The sequence below is a fragment of the Antechinus flavipes genome, chromosome 2 (assembly GCF_016432865.1).
Source record: "Antechinus flavipes isolate AdamAnt ecotype Samford, QLD, Australia chromosome 2, AdamAnt_v2, whole genome shotgun sequence".
Lineage (NCBI taxonomy): Eukaryota > Metazoa > Chordata > Mammalia > Dasyuromorphia > Dasyuridae > Antechinus > Antechinus flavipes.
The window spans coordinates 133,214,873-133,234,713 of NC_067399.1; the positions used below are offsets into that span (position 1 = coordinate 133,214,873).

General features: G+C 35.0%; 1 protein-coding gene and 1 long non-coding RNA gene across 2 annotated transcripts in view; one reads left to right on the forward strand and one right to left on the reverse strand.

The window, feature by feature from the left end:
• Positions 1-19,841, reverse strand: part of LOC127548256 (uncharacterized) — a 191,294-nt gene that overhangs the window by 43,512 nt on the left and 127,941 nt on the right. The window lies entirely within an intron of this gene.
• Positions 295-17,121, forward strand: LOC127548254 (indoleamine 2,3-dioxygenase 1-like). Its single transcript, XM_051975565.1, has 10 exons — positions 295-407; positions 4,227-4,322; positions 4,425-4,538; positions 6,659-6,777; positions 9,210-9,224; positions 9,816-9,915; positions 12,063-12,180; positions 14,518-14,569; positions 15,254-15,402; positions 16,294-17,121. The coding sequence occupies exons 1-10, from the start codon at positions 324-326 to the stop codon at positions 16,644-16,646; spliced, it is 1,200 nt and encodes a 399-aa protein (XP_051831525.1). The 5' UTR covers positions 295-323; the 3' UTR covers positions 16,647-17,121.

The window sequence follows — 19,841 nt, forward strand, 5'->3', positions numbered from 1 at the left end:
TTTATAATGGAGATGAATATCAGAATACTGGAATCAGAAATTCCATCTCTTGGAGTAAGTACTTTCTCTTTCTAAATAGAGATAGAAAATATTAAGATGTTCTATACATTGATAACTTTTCCAGTGACACATGAAGTACAGAAAATGAAACTAGTATGGTCCATGTCATAACTTGATATAAGTGTGGTGACAAAGTTTCCTATTGAATGTTGTTTGTGAGGGTGTGTGGAGTCATATAGGAGTCCATAAATAGGCTGTTACTGGACAGTTCTACCCAGAAGTAGAACACTGAGGGGAAGACTAGAACCATAGCTCAAGAAAAGATGGCTCTGCTGGAGAACCCATTAGAACACCCAGAGAAATTTCACATTTCAAAAGATTTGGGCTTTATTCTGGAAGATCCATTGGTAAGATATGGAATTTAAACATATAGCAAAATACTTTTGTTATCTGTGTTCTATTTGATTCAACTCTGTTGATAAATAATGCCAGGTATAGAGAATATCTTTTTGATTCTGGTCTTGTAAAGCTTTCATGGCATCTTGGAAGAAGAGAAATATTACTTATTTGAGAAAATTAACAGTGTTCAGAGGAGTTGGAATTGGAACCCATTCCAACCATTTGAATTTACAGGATTAAAACCTGATGATTAGAAAGATAAAATGACTTTTCTGAAATAAAAAAAAAAAACTAAATGGAAGATAGAAACCAGGATGGGATTCTCTCTACTGATTTTGGATCCAGGACAATAACATTCTGTGTAGTTGATAAAGTAACCAAATGTAAATCAAAATAGCTGTTATGTTAGTTTTGGAGCTAATCAAGCAAATCATTTAATTTACCTATTCCTTAATAGGGAAGTTATTTCAAAAGTTAGGTTTGAGTTGCAATGGGCACAGCAAGTCTGAATTTGAATTCACAAGACTGAGGTTTGAGCTCTGACTCAGTCATTATGAGTAATTATGTAATTCTGAGCAATGATTTCCCTCTCACACAGTGATAGGGAAGATGAAATAAGATAAAGTATACTGTTTAGAGTTTTGTTAATAATAATAGCTTAGAAGTATAATGCTCTCTAATGCTTCTAAAGTGCTTATTTCATAGGAATATGTTTATCTCTGTTTTTCAGATAAGCAAAAAGAGGTTCAAAATGGCTAAGTGATTTTCCCAGGGTCACATGGACAGTGAATGTCAGACTGGGGATTCAAATGCAGGTGTTCTGACTTCTAGACTAGTGTACATTCATTATAATATGTTGCTTTACTGTTAGAAGTGAATCAAAACATGTATAAATTCTTATTAAGAAAAGAGAATAATGGTAAAAATATTGGTGATATCAGCACTATAATATCCGTGCCTTAAGAACAATGGTTGTGAGTATTTTGAGTTTTGTAAAAGATGTGAAAAACCACAGTATGAACAAACCAAAAAAAACACAGTATGAACAAATGAAACCACATTTTGAAAAATGACCCATAAATCAAAAGAAGGTAAATTCACTACTAATAAATATTGAAAAAGGCATATGCAATCTATTTAAACAGGTTCAATTTACATTTTTGAGAATACAAATCTGTCAAGTCATGGGCTGAGTTAATATCACTATTTGTTAATAGTTTATTAAGTTTCAGAATGAACTACAAAAATGTGAGACAGATTTGGAAAAGTCAACCTTAGCTACTAAGTTTCCAAATTGATGTATATTAAATGAATATTCTTTTCTTGATAACTAGATTAACAAGCCAAATCTAGATTTCCAGGAGAATCTTATTGAAAAAAGTGTATCATTCACCAAGTTGAAATCTTAAAGCAGGATGAGGTACTTACTTGGGTACCTGGGATTATTAGGAATTTCCAGCACTATTATAGAGCCAAAAGGTTAATCTTTAGAAAAGTGTTTAGAAAATGTCTTTTTAAACAATAAAACCCTATAGAAATGTGAATATTCCTGACTGCTCAAACCTGTATGTTATTTTGTTATTACAGGTAGGGGAAAGTATGCTGTGATTTATTTAAGATTGTTCTGTGGTTAAGGCTTCTTAAAGAAATCATTTTAGGTCAATCTCCTACCATTGCACTGGGACTGTTAAAATTGAATGTTTATGTCACATGTTGCTTTACATAAGATACTGAATTACAACTTGACAGCTCACTTGTTTTGGGGAAGTGTATTTACAAGATCAGTATTAGAGATCAGATTAATTTAGGTTTATTTCAAATTTCTTTTCTTTATACTTTTTTTTCCTCTTCTTAAATGGCTACCCCCTATCCCATTGTTCTCCCCTGATTTTATAATAAAGAGACAGGACATATTATGTGGATGGGATAGAATATCAATTATTCATTGTGAGATTGTGTGATTATATGTATAAATAGATGTTTTGCAATAGTAGATATAAGCATTTTATATGAACTTAAAGGCTGAAAATTCAGATCACCATTTAATCCCACTCCTTCATTTTATAGAGAAGGAAACTCAGGCTCAGCAAGATTAAGAGTAACTTGCCCAAGCTCCTATTGATTATATGTCATGGTGTTAGGATAGAAATATAATTCCCTCCTTTCAATAAAGTCCTCTTTTCTCTATATCAGGTTCATATATTACCTCTTTTGAATATCTAATGACATTTAAATTTTAAGCAGTATGTCCTGTTCTGTGGCCTTTCTGAGCCTCAATTTCAAAAAGGAGTTTTTATTTTCTCTTAAATACTTTTTGGTCAACAAGTAACAGGAAGAAAAAAAAAAAAGTAACAGGAAGAATTGGGAAGATGGGAAGAATCAGTACTTCCCTCAACCCCATCCTCCACATTCTTCAAAAATTGCATCATTTGGGTAATCTCCAATTAGATATATTCTGTATACTCATGCTGACATTCTGATTTTGATAGTGCTCATATTGTAAGCAGAAAAGGTGGAAATAGCCTACCAGATGGTGATATAGCTTAACCAGAAACAATTCATAATTATCTACTATTAAACAAAGGAGAATAAATCATTTCCCAAAATCTTTTGGATATCACATTTTGAGAGTAACCCATAGATTTTTCAAAAGAAGTCCTCAATAACTAAAAAGAAGTGCCCAAATTATCATCTGTAGTCAGATCCTACTCTGTACTAGCAGTTTAGACAGATGCAAACAAAAGGAAAAAAAAATTGAATTATTAGTACTGATGATTTCCATCAGTGATGAAGATAAGGGTCTAGTGAGGCTGAAGTAACTGGGCAGGCTGAAAAGAGCAATGCTGATTCAGCATAGAAAATGGTGAGAGCTCTGTTCTAGGAGGCAGAAGATAAGGTTTTGAATTTACCTTGTCATGATTCTTGTGTCATCCTAAGCAAGCCATGTTACTCCTCTGAACCTCAATTTTCATTTGATCAATGGATATAATAAGACTTGCCTATCTACTCTCATTGATTATTATATGAAAAATACATTATGAGCCTCAAAAAACACTTCTAGAAATGTGAAGCATTTTTATGCCTCTGTAGAATGTACAATTCAGAAAAGGTTTTTAGAACATTTAATATTTTTAAGAAGTCATTAATTATCAAAAACTTGTTTTCATTCTCCTACCTTCCCTATTTCCTATGGCTGTCACAGACAGGCATCATTTCAGTCTTTCATGCCCCACACCTCTGAAGGACATTACATGAATTCTGTAGGAATCCAAAAGATCGTACTACCTACTTCCAGAAATAGAAGTTCTGGAATCATAGTGAAGGTTAACACTTTTTTGACATGACCAATGTAAAAATCTATTTTGCCTCACAATGCAAGCTTGATCATTTTCTATAGCAAGAGCAGACAGGGAAGGGAAATGGATGTTTCTTACTAGAAAAATATAAACTTAAAAAAATACCAAAGCGGGGTGAATCAATAGTAACTGAAACACTTGGAGTTCTGTTGAGGAGTTTGCTACCAAAGGATGAATCAGATCTGGATAAGCAGAGGTCATGAGAGAGGGGGCAGAGTGTTTCAAGTGAAAGGCAGAGTAAGAACTAAGGTACATAACATGAGTGAGTAGAGTATATGCTGAAGATAGTCAGGAGATGGACATGTCTAGAGTGGAGGAATGAAGAGGAATCTAGTGGTGGTAGAAAGTATGGATTTGAAAAGGGCAAGAGACTCAAATAAAGACAGATTGACTGGGAGACTGTTAGAATGATGGAATCCTATTGATAAGGGAACAAGATGAGTAAATTACATTTTTATTCTTTCTATCAAGGAGGAACTGCCTGATCGCTACCAGGTCTGGGTAAAGCTTGCAAAAAATCTGCCCTCTCTGGTGGAGAAAGGTCAATTTCGAGAAGAAGCTGAGCAGGTTTGAAGTTTATTCTCTACTCATCTTTTTATTATGCTTTTTTGTAATCTTAGAAAAGCCATTTTTTATTGTATGCCTAAATGTTTTCTTTTTTTCTGGAAGCTGCCAGAACTTAGTATTGATCAACTCCAAGGATACAAGGAAGAGCGCCTCGCACATCTGGCACTGGCAGTCATCACCATGGGCTACGTGTGGCAAGATAAAAATACCAAGGAGGTTTGGAGATCTTGCTTTTCTCTGTTGGAGTCTTTCATTTCAGGTTTTACATATCCAATTTTTATCCATGTTAAAATCTCCATGTTTCAGATTTGTCACAACTTCAGTTTTGCTGAGATGGTGGAAATTATCAGGATTCTCACACCATGCTTAAGTTTAGAGCAGTCAGAGCACAGTGGAAAGAATGATGGATCTAAAATCATAAGGGGACTTCAAGTCTTAATAGCTTGGGGTTCAGCCCTTCATCTCTGAACTTCATGTTCTTTATCTGTAAAATGAAGACTTTTATAGAGCATTTCTATCTTACAAAGTTGCTCTGAGATTGAGGTGAGATACAAATTGCTTGTAAATGGGAACTGTTTTCATTTTTCATAGCTCATCTTGGCTTTTGATTTATTAAAAGTCTATTTTCTTTAGTTGGGATTGGGATGTATTGGTCAAATGAGTCAGGTAAGAAGATAGATTGAGGAGGAAAGATCTTTTATGTTATATAGTCTAATTCTTTGATCATACAGACAAGGAAACTGAGGCCCATAAAAATTAAGTAACTTATCCCAGTTTACACAGTTAAGGGATGGAGTTGAAGAAGCCAGCTCAGATTCCTAACTTCAAATTCAGATCATCTTTTCTCTCTACCACACAATCTCCAAAGCATCTTTATGTCAATGGAAAGTAATGTTAAAACATACATGTGTACATATGCACTCCAACAAAAACCTTTTCACAGAAAAACATATTTTAATCAAATTTTAAAAATTATTTTTTCAGCATATTCTTAACATTTTGATTTTCAAAGACATTTTCACCTCAAGGACCCATGATCATTGCAATACATTCTCTCTGGCTTCCATTCTCTCTCTTCCCCTTTTGTCTATTCATATTGATGCCACAATATTATTTCTCAAGAATAAGAACATAATAGTTAAAAGGGACCTCAAAGGATATTCATCTAGTTCACTGCTTCTTACTTGGAAGGTGAGGAAACGAAGTCCCAGAAAGAGATGATTGAACAAAAAGAACCTAAGTGTCAGATATTATGCTAAGAACTAAGGATCAAAATAAAATCTAGACCCTACCTGCCTTCAGAGGGTTTACATTCTAATGCATAAGATAATACAAAATAGGGTGGTCATTCTCAGGAAAGGAGTTTGATGTAGATAACTGTGAATAGATTCGACATGGAGTCAGGAAGATGAATTCAAATCTTTCCTTTAGACATTTAATGACTGTGTGATTATAGATAAGTTTCAAAATCTCTCTGCCTCAGTTTCTTCATCTGGGATAATAATAGAAAAAAGAAACCCCCAAAAAGTTCATTAAGAGTCAGATATGATTGAACAATGACTTAAACAAGAACAAGAGCATCATCTCTACAGTGATATAGATATACTAGTTCTAATAATGGCAGTATTGTGATAGATATTTATGAAGCTTTTTAGGATTTGAGAAGCCTTTTATATACATGACCTTATTTGATACTCACACTAACCCTGAGGAGTAGAAATTGTAAATGATCACATTTTATAGATGAATAAACAGACTCAGAAATATTGAAACTTACTGATGGTCATACAACTTATAAGTGAAAGAAAGTGAATCTTCTGGTTTTAAGTCCTGTGATTTTACATTATAGCCATTACAGCAAGCACACTGACACAGAATGTTACAATAGTTGTTGAGTATTTCAAATAGCTATTTTGCATTTTGGAAAGAGCATCAAAATTGGAATTAGAAGATAGATTCGTGTCTTCAATTTACTAATTAGTGAACATGTGATATTAGTGCTGTAAGTCATTTCACCCGAATTAAGAATTGCCTTCTCTGCAAAAGTGGTGATAATACCTATGTTAGCTGCCAAGCTATTTCTCTAAGTCTCCCTCAATAATCAAATGATATAATATACATGTATACACTTGTGTGTGTTTATAAATGTATAAGGATTCATACATATGGACATACACATGGTGCTTTTATAATTATGAAGTGCTAATTAACACAACCTGTTGCTTTTATTTTTGTAAGCTAGAAAAGAAGGTAAGAAGTTACCTTCTGGTAACTGAAATATAAGTAATATTTATAATATTTAAGAAATATTTACAAATGAATCCTAATTTAATTAGGTGCTGCCCAGGAATATTGCTGTCCCTTTCTGGAATCTCTCAGAGAAACTTGGCTTACCTCCAATACTGGTGTATGCAGACTGTGTTTTGGCAAACTGGAAGAAAAAGGATCCCTTAGGGTATGTAGCACTTCCTTAACTGAGCCTAGGAACACAGTGGAACTGGGCAAAGGCTTTGGAATTGACATTCTCTGTTATCCCCCAATGAAACTGATCTGAAAGTTTAACAGACATAATCACTGGATTTTTTTGAATTTGAAATATATTACAGATGTATCAAAAAGCCTTTATTTTATAGGCAAAGAATATGAGTTTCTAAGAAGTGACTAAAACAGGATCATGGGCACAGGAGTTCATACTTGGAAGGAACCTCTGAGATGATCTAGTACAACTTATTCCTTTTTTTAAAAATAACTTTTTATTGACAGAACCCATGCCAGGGCAATTTTTTACAGCATTATCCCTTGCACTCACTTCTGTTCCGATTTTTCCCCTCCCTCCCTCCACCCCTTCCCTGAGATGGCAAGCAGTCCTTTACATGTTAAATAGGTTACAGTATATCCTAGATACAATATATGTGTGCAGAACCGAACAGTTTTCTTGTTGCACAGGGAGAATTGAATTCAGGAGGTATAAATAATCTGGGAAGAAAAACAAAAATGCAAGCAGTTTATATTCATTTCCCAGTGTTCTTTCTTTGAGTGTAGCTGCTTCTGTCCATCCTTGATCAATTGAAACTGAATTAGTTCTCTTTATCGAAGAGGTCCACTTCCATCAGAATACATCCTCAAACAGTATCGTTGTTGAGATATATAATGATCTCCTGGTTCAGCTCATTTCACTTAGCATCAGTTCATGTAAGTCTCGCCAGTCCTCTCTGTATTCATCCTGCTGGTCATTCCTTACAGAACAATAATATTCCATAACGTTCATATACCACAATTTACTCAACCATTCTCCAACTGATGGGCATCCATTCATTTTCCAGCTTCTAGCCACTACAAACAGGGCTGCCACAAACATTCGTGCACATACAGGTCCCTTTCCCATCTTTAGTATCTCTTTGGGGTATAAGCCCAGTAGAAACACTGCTGGATCAAAGGGTATGCACAGTTTGATAACTTTTTGAGCATAGTTCCAAATTGCTCTCCAGAGTGGCTGGATGTGTTCACAACTCCACCAACAATGTATCAGTGTCCCTGTTTTCCCTCATCCCCTCCAACATTCCGCATTACCTTTCCCTGTCACTCTAGCCAATCTGACAGGTGTGTAGTGGTATCTCAGAGTTGTTTTAATTTGCATTTCTCTGAGTAATAATGATTTGGAGCATATTTTGATATGTCTCTAAATAGTTTCAATTTCTTCATCTGAGAATTGTCTGTTCATATTCTTTGACCATTTATCAATTGAACAATGGTTTGATTTCTTGTAAATTAGAGTCAATTCTCTATATATTTTGGAAATGAGGCCTTTATCAGAACCTTTGACTGTAAAAATGTTTTCCCAATTTATTGTTTCCCTTCTAATCTTGTCTGCAATTGTTTTGTTTATACAAAAACTTTTCAATTTCACATAATCAAAATTTTTTATTTTGTGGTCAATAGTGATCTCTAGTTCTTCTTTGGTCATAAATTCCTCCCTCTTCCATAGGTCTGAGAGGTAAACTATCCTAGGCCAACTTATTCCTGATGAAAGAATTCCCACCACATTTAGCTCTCCATAATGTGAACAACAAATGAATTCCCTCTTTTACAAATTACAGTTATGTAATAAATGACAATCAGCTCCAGCCCAAAGGGAATACTCGATGTGAATTTGAAAAAAGCAACCACTTCTTGGGATTTCTTGTTCACACTAACAAGGATATAGCTGAATGATATCTTGCAGAAGAGTTTCTAGAACTTCTGATTAGAGACTTCCATAATGGGGGTTGATTACCACCTCTATCAGTCCATTCCAGTGCTGACTAGAGCTTTATATTATGTTTTTCCTTATTTGGAGCTGAAACCTATCTCTCTTTAACTGCTGTTTTCCATTCTCACTTCTACCTGCTGGGCCTAAAACAAAAAGGAAGGAAGGAAGGAAAGGAGGGAGAAAAATGGAAGGAAAAAAAGAAGATAGGAAAGAAGGAGGGAAGGAGGGAAAGTAGAGAAAAAGGATGAAAAGAAAACCTAAAAGCTAGATTTCTTTTTCATATGAAAATCTGTAGATGTCAGAATAGAGTTATCATTTATCCATCTTCACCTTATTTTTCTCCTCTTCTGCTTAAGTATCTCCATTACCTACAACCAAACTTATGGCATGTTTTTTCAGCCCCTGTTTTATTCTTATCAACATCTTTTTCAAAAAACGGAACCAACAATAGAAAATTAAACAAAGAACAAGAAGGAAGGGGTGTTGCTTAAATATTGGCACAAGCTCGAGTGCAGAACATAAAAGCATGAAAATATATTGTGGATGTAGGAATAACATTAATTAAAACTCTAAAGAACTTGGATATAACAATTTTTTTCTCTTTTTGTTTTCTTTCTTTCCTTGGATGCTTCCATAAGGCCTATGACTTATGAGTAAGTATTTTATTTTTTTTCAAGGAATTATTTCAAATAGGAGTAGATTTAGATAGAACCACATATATACGCAGTATACAGGCATAGTAACTGTTTTTTAAAATTACTAGACATGGCAAGAACAAGATAATTCCTATCACTTGTTTATCCTGAGAACATAGTAGGTGGCAAATAAATTCTTTTGATTAAATGAGACAAATTGTAATTTTTTCTCTGTGTTTGTATAATTAAGTCCTTACAATGGGAGTTTTCTATCTTAACAATGTTTACATCTCTAGGTAAATATTATTACAACGATATGTATAATATTAGTTATGGAATTGATCTTTAAATGTTCACTTCTAGATATAGATAGCATCACTTGCTTAAGGCAATTATAGCAAAATGCTGGACTTGGTTACATATAAATGTGAATGCAGATCTTGCCTTTAATACTTTACCAACTTTGAGACTATAGACTAGTACTTGCCCAGTGTCATTATCTATAAAATGATGGGGCTGAAATAGATGACCTCCAATGTACAATCCTAGTTCTTATTCTATGATATTTCACATAACAATATTAACTTTGGGATTTCTTCTTGTTCTTAGCAACATGGACACTCTATTTTCATTTCCTGGTGGGGATTGCAGCAAAGGATTTTTCCTAGTTTCTTTACTGGTTGAAAAAGCAGCTGCTTCTTCAATGAAGGTATGTTTATCTACATGAGATTTGTTTCTTAGGAGAGTCATATGACAAATTGAATACCTGTAACCACATTCTCTAAAGTCCTAGTCCAGTGAAAAATTGTGGCATGGAAATGAACTTGGGTTGTCACAGGTTATGCCAGTGAAGGGCAAATACTGACAAGTCATGCAAGATGGAGACGTTTCAAGTAAAAGCTCATCACTGCTTTGTAATCTGTCACTGCGATCTGTTCCTTGGGACCCAAATCAAATAAGAGCACCACAGGTTGTTGGACAAGGTTGATTGTTCAGGAGCAACTCATGAGGGCCGGAGAGGCTGAGATCTGCATCAATATTGGGGAGGATTCACATTGGTGAAATCACACTTTTCTAAACATCCAATATCTTTAAAATTGAAGATTCCAGGGACTGGTGGTCTCATTAATGTGAATGTTCCATCTGTGAATGAGTGATACCTCTTACCAATATGTGTTACAACCCTCTGATGCCTTTTCCTTCTTTATGATTGGTATTCTTGTCCTCCTAGAAATTCTATATAGTCTTCCCAATGTGTGCGAGTCCTTTCTCTTTGAGTTTTAACATATTGAAGATACCAGTGTAATGTTTAACCATCCATTATTCTCATGAAATTTGAAATTTATTGTTGTAGTTCCTTTAGTCTTATTAACTCAAGATAGCCTTACTTTATTGTATCCTTGATTGATCCAAAAATTGTGGAGTCTGTATTTTTGAACAGTATTTGAAGGACTGTTTTTATGTGCTTTAGTGAATAAGCTATAATACACGAAGACCAGAGCCATGATATAATGAAAATTTTGTGTATTATTTTTTCAAAATATCATATTATTTTTATTTTTGCATTTTGTAATTGCAGTCATACTACTCCTGTATGTGTTGTTGTAACTAAGCTCCCAGCTATTTTATACATTCTGTAGTTGTATTGAATGCAGTGTTATTGCTCTTCCTTCCTAAAAATCCTATTTATTTTATTTTTTAACAAATTTACTTTTAAAAATTTTGAATTCTAACTTTTCTCCCACCCTCTTGCCTCTCCTCTCTTAGCAAGAAATATTATATCAATTATACATATGAAATCTCTGAAAATATATTTCCATATTAGTTATGTCACTTTAAAAGAAAGAAAAACAAAATGAATAATGGTTTAATTTGCACTCAGAATTTATCAGTTCTCTCTCTGAATGCTGATAGCATTTTTTCATGTGGGTTCTTTGGAACTATTGTCAGTCATTGTCTTGATAGAGTAGCTAAGACTTCCACAGCTAATTATCTTATCAATATGGTTGTTAATGTATATAAAATTTTGGTTCTACTCGCTTCATTTTGCATCAGTTCTTACAAGTCTTCCCATGTTTTTCTGAAACCATTCTGCTTATCATTTTTATTGTACAATAGTTCTGTATCTCAATCATATAGCACTACCTGTTCAGCCATTCCCCAATTGATGGACATTGCCTCCATTTCCAATTCTTTTCTATTACAGAAAGAGCTTCTATTAATATTTTGGTACATATAGGTCCTTTTCAATTTTCTTTGATCTCTTTGGGATATAAACCATGTAGTTGTATTGCTGGGGCAAATAATATGTTCAGTTTCATAGTCTCTTAGGCTTAGTTTCAAATCATTCTCCAAAATAGTTAGATCAGTTCACAGCTCTGCCAACCATGCATTAATGTCCCCATTTTTCTACAGTCCCTTCAGTATTTATGATTTTTCTTTTCTGTCACAGTAGCCAATCTGATATAACCTTAGAGTTAGTTTAATTTAAATTTTTAAAATCTGTTGTGATATAAAATATTTTCCCACTACTCTTAGGTTGCTTTTTTGGTACTTCAATTGCGCTTATAATCCAGGTCCCAAATATTCCTTTTTCATTGGGCAGATTGGTGCCTGAAGAAGTCAATTCTGAACAATATCTAAATTGCAAATGCATAAAAATATGGACTAATAACATATGAATTTACAAATAGGAGGATTGCATGAACAAAGTGAAAGGCGTCCAGATTACTTGACCCATTGTGAACTTTTCCCAGGAAGGAAAATTAGAATATAATATATGCTTTTGAAATTGAGGATCATGAATTTTTTCAGTTATAGGAGACTCTGATTGTATTTGCTTTGTTTTACTTTAAGGCAATTGCAGATATATTTGAAGCGGTCAAAAAAAAGAACTCGGAGTCCCTCAAAGAAAGTCTCCAATCTGTGGCCTCTTCTATTTATGAGGCATATGAAACATTCCAACTTGTTCATGGTATGTAATGTATTTAGGTGAAGTAGTATAGACTCTAAATTCAGAACTTCTAATAATAAGAATTATTATCAATGGATGGTTGAAGATTGCATTAGCTGAGTTAGACAAATGTGCAAAACACTTAAACTTTAGGAGCTGTTTTAGTATCAACTGACCAGATCTTGAGCAATTCAGTTTCTTCAGCTGCCAAAAGTGATAGTCATCTCACATTATCTTCAGTGTCTCTTGGAGGGTTTCATAGTTAATGGTGTCAATATTAAGAAATAAATGTTATTGCTAACCCCAGGTTAAAAAATATGAAAAATATCTTTATTTCACATGAAGAAAATGTCAATTTTCAAAAAAAAGATAAACATCCATGGTGTCCAAGGTCATAAGCTAAGTTCCTGGGTTAGATATACTGATAGATGAGAACACTTAAAGTAAATGAACAGAAGGTGTATAAGATTCTACTCATGATATGTTACAGATTCAGAACAGATTGGGTGGATCTTTTCTATAGGAATGAAAATTGTTGCAATGAGTTCTTATTTTGTCTGGTAATCAATGAAGGATCATGAGTAGTTCTGAATGAAGAATAGTGCAATGAAAAGATTGTTTAGACAGTGTCATAAAAGATGATTAGGAACAGAGAGACTGGAGGCAGGAAGACTGATTTTAAGACTATTCCTTATTAGTCTATGGAAGACATGACAAAGAACTGAATTTGAATTGTGAAAATAAAGAAAAAAAAACATGTTTGTATTCAAGATAGTGTATATGGTGAGAGAAGTTGGGAAGGGGGAAGGTTAGAGAGAGATTTCAAAAATAAGGTGCCAGTTTGGATTCCATGTCTAAGGAAGAGCAGATTGGGATTGAAGTCTGTATAATTGGTGATGCTTTCAATAGAAATATAGAAGTTAGGAAAAGGATCTTCCTTTTTCTTCCTTTCTTCCCTCCCTCCCTCCTTCCTTCTCTCCCTCCCTCCTTCCTTCTCTCCTTGCTTTCCTCCTTTCTCTTTCCTTTCTTTCCTTGTTCTTTCCTTCCCTGTCTCCTCCTCCTCCTCCTCTTCTTCCTCCTCCTCCTCTTCTTTCTCCTCCTCCTTCCTCCACTTCCTCCTCCTTCTCCACTTCCTCCTCCTCCACTTCCTCCTCCTCCTCCTCTTCCTTCTTCTTCTTCTTCTTCTTCTTCTTCTTCTTCTTCTTCTTCTTCTTCTTCTTCTTCTTCTTCTTCTTCTTCTTCTTCTTCTTCTTCTTCTTCTTCTTCTCTTCCTCCTTCTTTTCCTCCTCTTCTTCTTCCTCCTCCTCCTCTTCTTCTCTTCTTCTTCTTCCTTCTTCTTTCTCCTTATCTTCTTATCCTTCTCATCATTCTCCTTTTCCTCCTGCTTTTCCTCCTCTTTTTCTTTCTCCTCCCATTCTTCTCCTTTTCTTCCTCTTTTTCCTCCTCCTCCTTTTTTCTCTTCATCCTTTTCTCCTTCTCTTCCTCCTTCTTTTCCTCCTCTTCTTTTTCCTTCTTCTTCCCCTCCTCCTCTTTCTTCTCTTCCTCCTCCTCTTCCCATCTTCTTTTCTTCCTCCTCCTTCTCCTTCTTCTTTTACTCCTGTTTTCCACTGCCTTCTCCTCTCTTTTCTTTGTCTCTCTCTGTATTACTCTGTTTTCCCCTTTCTTCTCTCTCTCCCACTACTTCATTTTGATTGGGAATGGTAGAAATGAGGCTGACTTAAGAAGCTATGTTTAAAACATATTGGGGTCTGACCTCTTTATAGGACAACCAAGTAGAGATCCAGCAGGTAGTTCCTGGTGATAGAAATCATGAGTAGATGATATTTCCAAAAGAAGGAATATAAGAAAAGATTATTTATTGGAGGTCAGGGTCATAGGTTTCAAAGAAAACAAGCAGATAAATAGGTAACAGTAATTCAAAAGTGGTGATGCAGTGGAATTCCTCTCTTCTGCTTTGAACATAGGGACTTCAGTTTGAAAACTGTAAGTCTTCCTTTGCCTATGTCAAGGATAAGAACTGAGGGTTGAGAGAAATGGAAGCCCAAATGATCCTCACAGAGATGTTACTAGTTTTCAGAATGGAGAATTTGAGGCAGACTCTTCTAAGGGTGAAGGGTTCTTGCTGAGAGTGGGTAGAGAAGAGCCTGGAGAGGGTGGTGCAAGGATCAGAGCCTATTGGGTGAAAGATTTCCTGTGTGAAAATAAACTAGGCATTCTTTAGTTAGGGAGCTTGATCTCATAGTCCTTCTGAAGATATCACAAAATACAGTGTTGAAAGAAGATGGATTGCTTTGTATTTTTACAAGTTAGTAAGACAGTTAACTCATGATCTTTCTTTCTGTCTCAATCTTTCAACAGAACACGTGAATCCCGATGACTTTTTCAATATTCTTCGTGTCTACTTGGCTGGGTATGTGATTCCCTCCTTTTACTAGTTCCTCTAAACAAAGAAACTTCTCTCCACAGAAACACTCTCCCAACAACCTCATCTTCTTGCATAATATATTAGAGATAACATGGAGCTATTTGCAAGTTATAGCTCTAGATCCTACTTCTTAGTTAGATCGTGGTGCATTCATTTAGAAGGGTCAGAATGATTAATTCTGCTTTAGAAGGAAAATTCATTACTAGAAAGAGTATAATATGATGCAGTGGAAAGAGTACTGAGTGTGAATTTTGACTCTAGCAATCATTGCCTGATGAGATATTGGACAAATTACTTCTCTAGCTAGCTTCAGTTTTCTCATATGTAAAATGTGTATAATGAAAATTTTATTGGCAATCTCATTGTATAGTCATAAGAATGAGATTAAATAATAATATATAAGCACTTAAAATGTTAATGCATGACTTACTCTTATGGTAGCTACCAAACCTCTTTCAATCTGTATCACCAAAACCATCTTTTTCCTAAGGAATTGATTTGATTGGGGGCAGGGAGGGTTCATGATCAAAAATCAAAGAGTTAATAAAATTATTTGTTCTCCCTACTTTTTATCTTCATACCTATAAAAATGATTTTGGAAAACTGGTGGAGGCAAAAGACTTTCTCTGGCAAACATAAGTATACCTTTTTTTCTCTATTTTGTTTCAGCTGGAAGAATTGCTCATTCTTGCCAAAAGGCCTGATATATGAAGGGGTGTCAGAGATACCCAAGGAGTTTGCTGGGGGAAGTGCTGCCCAGAGTAGCATCATGCAGTGTTTTGATGCTCTGCTAGGGATCCAACATACCACTGAAAATGGTAAGTTGGAATTCTGATTGGGAGTTGAGATTCAAAAAACGCTATAGATATAGTACTATAGAAACAGACAAGGACACTTGAAGCACAGCTTATTCCCTTGGGCTGTAATATGGAAAGTGCTTCATTGAAATGGGACTTACCGATTGGTAAATCTACTTAAGAAAATGGTCAGAAAACAGGAGTGCAAGTGAGAAGTTGGGGGAAATCAAGATCCAGAGGCTCCTATGAAAGGCATTTGGTTATGGTGGCCTATGGAGAAGATCAAACTTCAGAACAGGATAGTAGACTCTTACCTTTCTTCAATAGTATTTCCAGGGTTTAACAATCACAAAACCATCCCGCTCCAATAGTTGAACTAATAATTCTAGTCAATAATAACAATAATAAAATATATCATCAACAAGTCCAATGTTTAATTGAGCTTTAAGGGTTATTTAATGAATATTTTATATGATAATCCTGTGAGGGTAGGCAGTATGAGGGTTAGTATGGCCAAGAAGTAAACAAGACTGAAAGAGGTGAATCTCTGTGCTTAAGGTATTATTTTTGTCAACTGATGACAGAGATAGGGCTTCTGATACCAAGTCCTGTACTTCATTTCTCTGAACCAATGTTTCTTCTTCTACAGAATAGGATGGTAATCATTGCCCCATCTAAATATTGTTTTGCTATGAGGAATATATTTTGTCAATTTTTCAGTGTAGATTGACACCTACCTTATTATAATTAAGTAGAATTATAACATAATATGGTAACCAGATGTATCACTACATTGCTTGTATTTCTTACCCTACTTTTGAGTATCATTGATTTCCCTTTCATTCCCCATCCCTCATTTCCATCCTTTTCTTCAATGACTGCTTAATACCCTAAGTCTTCCTCTTCTTTCAGATGAAAAGAGTGCTAAATACCTTGAGGAAATGAGGAACTACATGCCATCACCTCACAAGCGCTTTCTTGAGGCAGTTGCCTCGCAGTCATCTGTTAGAGATTTTGTCAGCTCCAGTGATGATACTGAGCTGAAGAAGGCCTATAATGACTGTGTAAAGGCTCTAGTTTATATCAGAAACTATCATCTTCAAGTGGTGAACACGTATATCATAAGTCCATCAAATAAACAAGACAGTGAAAAAGGACAGAAATCATCAGATGATGAGGTGAAAGGAACAGGTGGCACAAACCTTTTGATTTTCCTTAGGTCTGTAAGGGACACAACTAAGCAAGCTCTTTTGGAAGAGAGCTAATAGAACACAACGTTATTATTACTCAATCAATGAGCACTTATTAGACTTATATTACGTTTGAGGCTTTTGGTTAAAAATACTGCACAACAAAAAAAAATCTTTGCTCTTAATAATATTACATTCTACTTGTTAATTATGCAGTTAGTCTTCTCTCAGTCAATCCATCAATTGCTCAATGAGTGAGCACTTGACTATGTATGAGGTGATAAATTCAGAGAATGCAAAAATTTTTTTTGAAAAAGAAACTTTCTTGCCTTCAGGGAGCTTACATTACATATTGAGAAGATTACATGGGAAAGTCTAGTTCTGTGAATTCTAAGGAATTGGATGCCTTCCTTCAATGATCATAAGGGTGTTTGTCAGACAAGGAAAAAAATGCTTTGTTTTGAATGGCATTGATGTTATGTTGTCAATGTATTTACATTATAATGTACTCATGTAAAATTAATAAATAAAAGTTATTTTAATAGTAAAATCTATCCTTTGGGGTTTGCTTTCTCAGTCAGGGCTGGTTTATCTTATATGTTTATATATTTATTTCTCTCTATATTTGTTTATATAAGTAGGTAGCTACCAATGTGGAGTGATATAGGGAGCATAGGGCACTGCCCTCCCCATCAAGCCTACTGTGTGTGCACATACTGCGTTAAATGCCTAAATTCATGATTTTTAAAATTTTGTTCTGGTAAACTTCCTAGGATGCCCAGAGTGACTGAGTTGGGTCCGGGCAAGCCCCATTTAAGAAAGCTGGAAAGACTATTCCTGTCTCTCCTTCCTCCTCTCTTGTTTAACGGGAGATGGCTATTGTTTATTTGGGGATAGTGTGGGATAATGGTAGGGGTAGGGGAATAAATTTCTAGGTGATGGAGGTGGGTTTAGGAGATTTTCTCCAATGAAGAAAAAAACAGATAAAATGATTAAATTGAGGGTGCCAGAGGGAAAAAAATTAGGGAAACTGAGCATGTTTTAAAATTAGTCAGTTAACAAGCATTCATAGTACTATGTACAAAGCACTGTGCTAGACCTAGAGCTATGGAGAAAAAAACCCAAAAACCAAAACCAGTCTTTGTCTTCCAGAAATTTATATTCTATTGTGGGAGATAACATATATAAATCAGATTATATAACATAAATGCAAAAGTGTTTAATCTATATTGGATAACTTGCAGTCTAGCAGAGAGGTGAGGGGAAAGATGGAGAAAAATATGAAACACATTGTTTTGTAAGGGTGAATGATGAAAAAATTTTTGAATGTATTTTGAAAAATAAAAATCTATTATAAAAATAAAATAATATTAATTATAAAAAAGATAAGTTCAAAGAAGATGGAAGGTAAACTTAGAATGATTACACTAGTAGCTGAAAGTAATGTTGAAGAGATCAAGAGTTCCCCAGAGTTAGAAGTCAGAGGTGGGGCAGGAGAGCATTCCAAGGATAAGGAAAACCCAATATGAAGATACAAAGATGGGAGATGGAAAGTTGTGAATAATGAAAAGGAACTAGATCAGCATGGCCATATCAAAGAGAGCATGAAAGGAAATAGAATGTAAGAAGACTGGACAGATAGGAAGGATCTTGGTTGTGAAGAACTTTAAATAAAAAATTAAATACTTTATAATATATCATGGAAAATAACTGGGAGCCACTGCAGTTTACTGAGTGGAGTAGGCATGAGAAAAACTGATATAGTCAGATCTGTGCTTTAGGGAAAACACTTTGGCAGTTGAATGGAAGATGGATTGGAATAGGAAGAGACCTTGAGGCAGAGAGAGAAAATGGAAGATTATCTAAGGTAGAGGTCATGAGGATTTATTGAAGGGTAATGATTGCTGTGGGATTTTAGAGGAGTGTATAGTAGAGATGTTGTGAAGAAATTACAAGCTGTGGCCATGATTTGTATGTATAATATGAGTGAAAGTGAAGAGTCTAAGTTGAAAATAAAATTCTGAACCAGAATTTAAAAAAAAGATAATGATTCTCTTAATAATAATTGGAAAGTTGGGAAGGGGGGAGAGTTTAGGGGAAAGATAATGAGTTTCCTTTTGGACATATTGAGTGTGAGATGCCTATGGAATACCCACTTTGAAATATCCATTGAGGAATTGGTAGCATGTGACTTGAGATAAGCAAATTGATTAGAACTGGAAATATAGATATAGGAATCATCTGAATAAAGAAGATAGCTTAGCTTTTAGGGGCTGATGAGCTTGCTAAATAAAAAAGTTTTAGAGAAAGGTGAAGTTGACCTATGACAAATACCTGAGAGATTGCCAGTTAGAAACCATGACATCAATGAAGACTCAGAAAAAAAAGTCTGAGAAGAAGCAGACAGATAGAAGAAGAATCAGGAGAGATCAGTGTCACAAAACACTAACAAAAATGTAATATCTAGAAAGAGAAGGTAGCAGTCCATTCAATTATTTATGTGGTTTTGGCTTACTCTTTTAAAGGAGGGAAGTAGAAAAATTTTATTTCCCCTTCCAGAAGCAAAATGAAATTGTTGAGGAGATTTCTGGGAACATGGAAGAGAAGGTTGTGAAATTTCAAGTTCTCCAGGTTTTCTCCATAAATAGAACAAATTTTCCCTTCAGGGTAAACAGATTCTTGCAAAATCAAGAAGATTTGGGGTAGAACAGAAATCTTCTTGATACCACTCGAGAAGATCTGAAGAAAAACCAGAGATCTGAAGAAAGACCAGATGCTGGGATTAACTCATGTGAAGTGCAAACAACTCCAGGCTAGCTCCATAGAAACTCCAAATGGGAATCCCTAGTGTTTAGCTGGTTGTGAGGGGAGCCTCAGCAGGAATCACAGACACTTTCACCGTTAGTATTGTTTGTTGAGTCAGGGTCTGAACCTGGGAAGACTGAGTGAACCTTTGCCGATTGGGAATGCCAGGTCCAGCTGTGCTACTGGATGGAGTCTTAGGCGACAAAATAGAACAGAATGTGAAATCTAAGAAAAAATGACAGATCTGGAGAACAGATCAAGAAGAGAAAACATAAGAATAATTGGACTGCCTGAAAGTTGTGACCAAAAAAAGGATCTTGAAACAGTAATACAAGAAATAATCCAAAAAAATTGTCCTGGAATGATAGAACATGAGAGGAAAAAGAGATCCCTTTGTGGAAAACACACATGAACATTATAGCCAAATTTCAAAATCCCCAAATTAAAGAGAAAATTTTGCAAGAA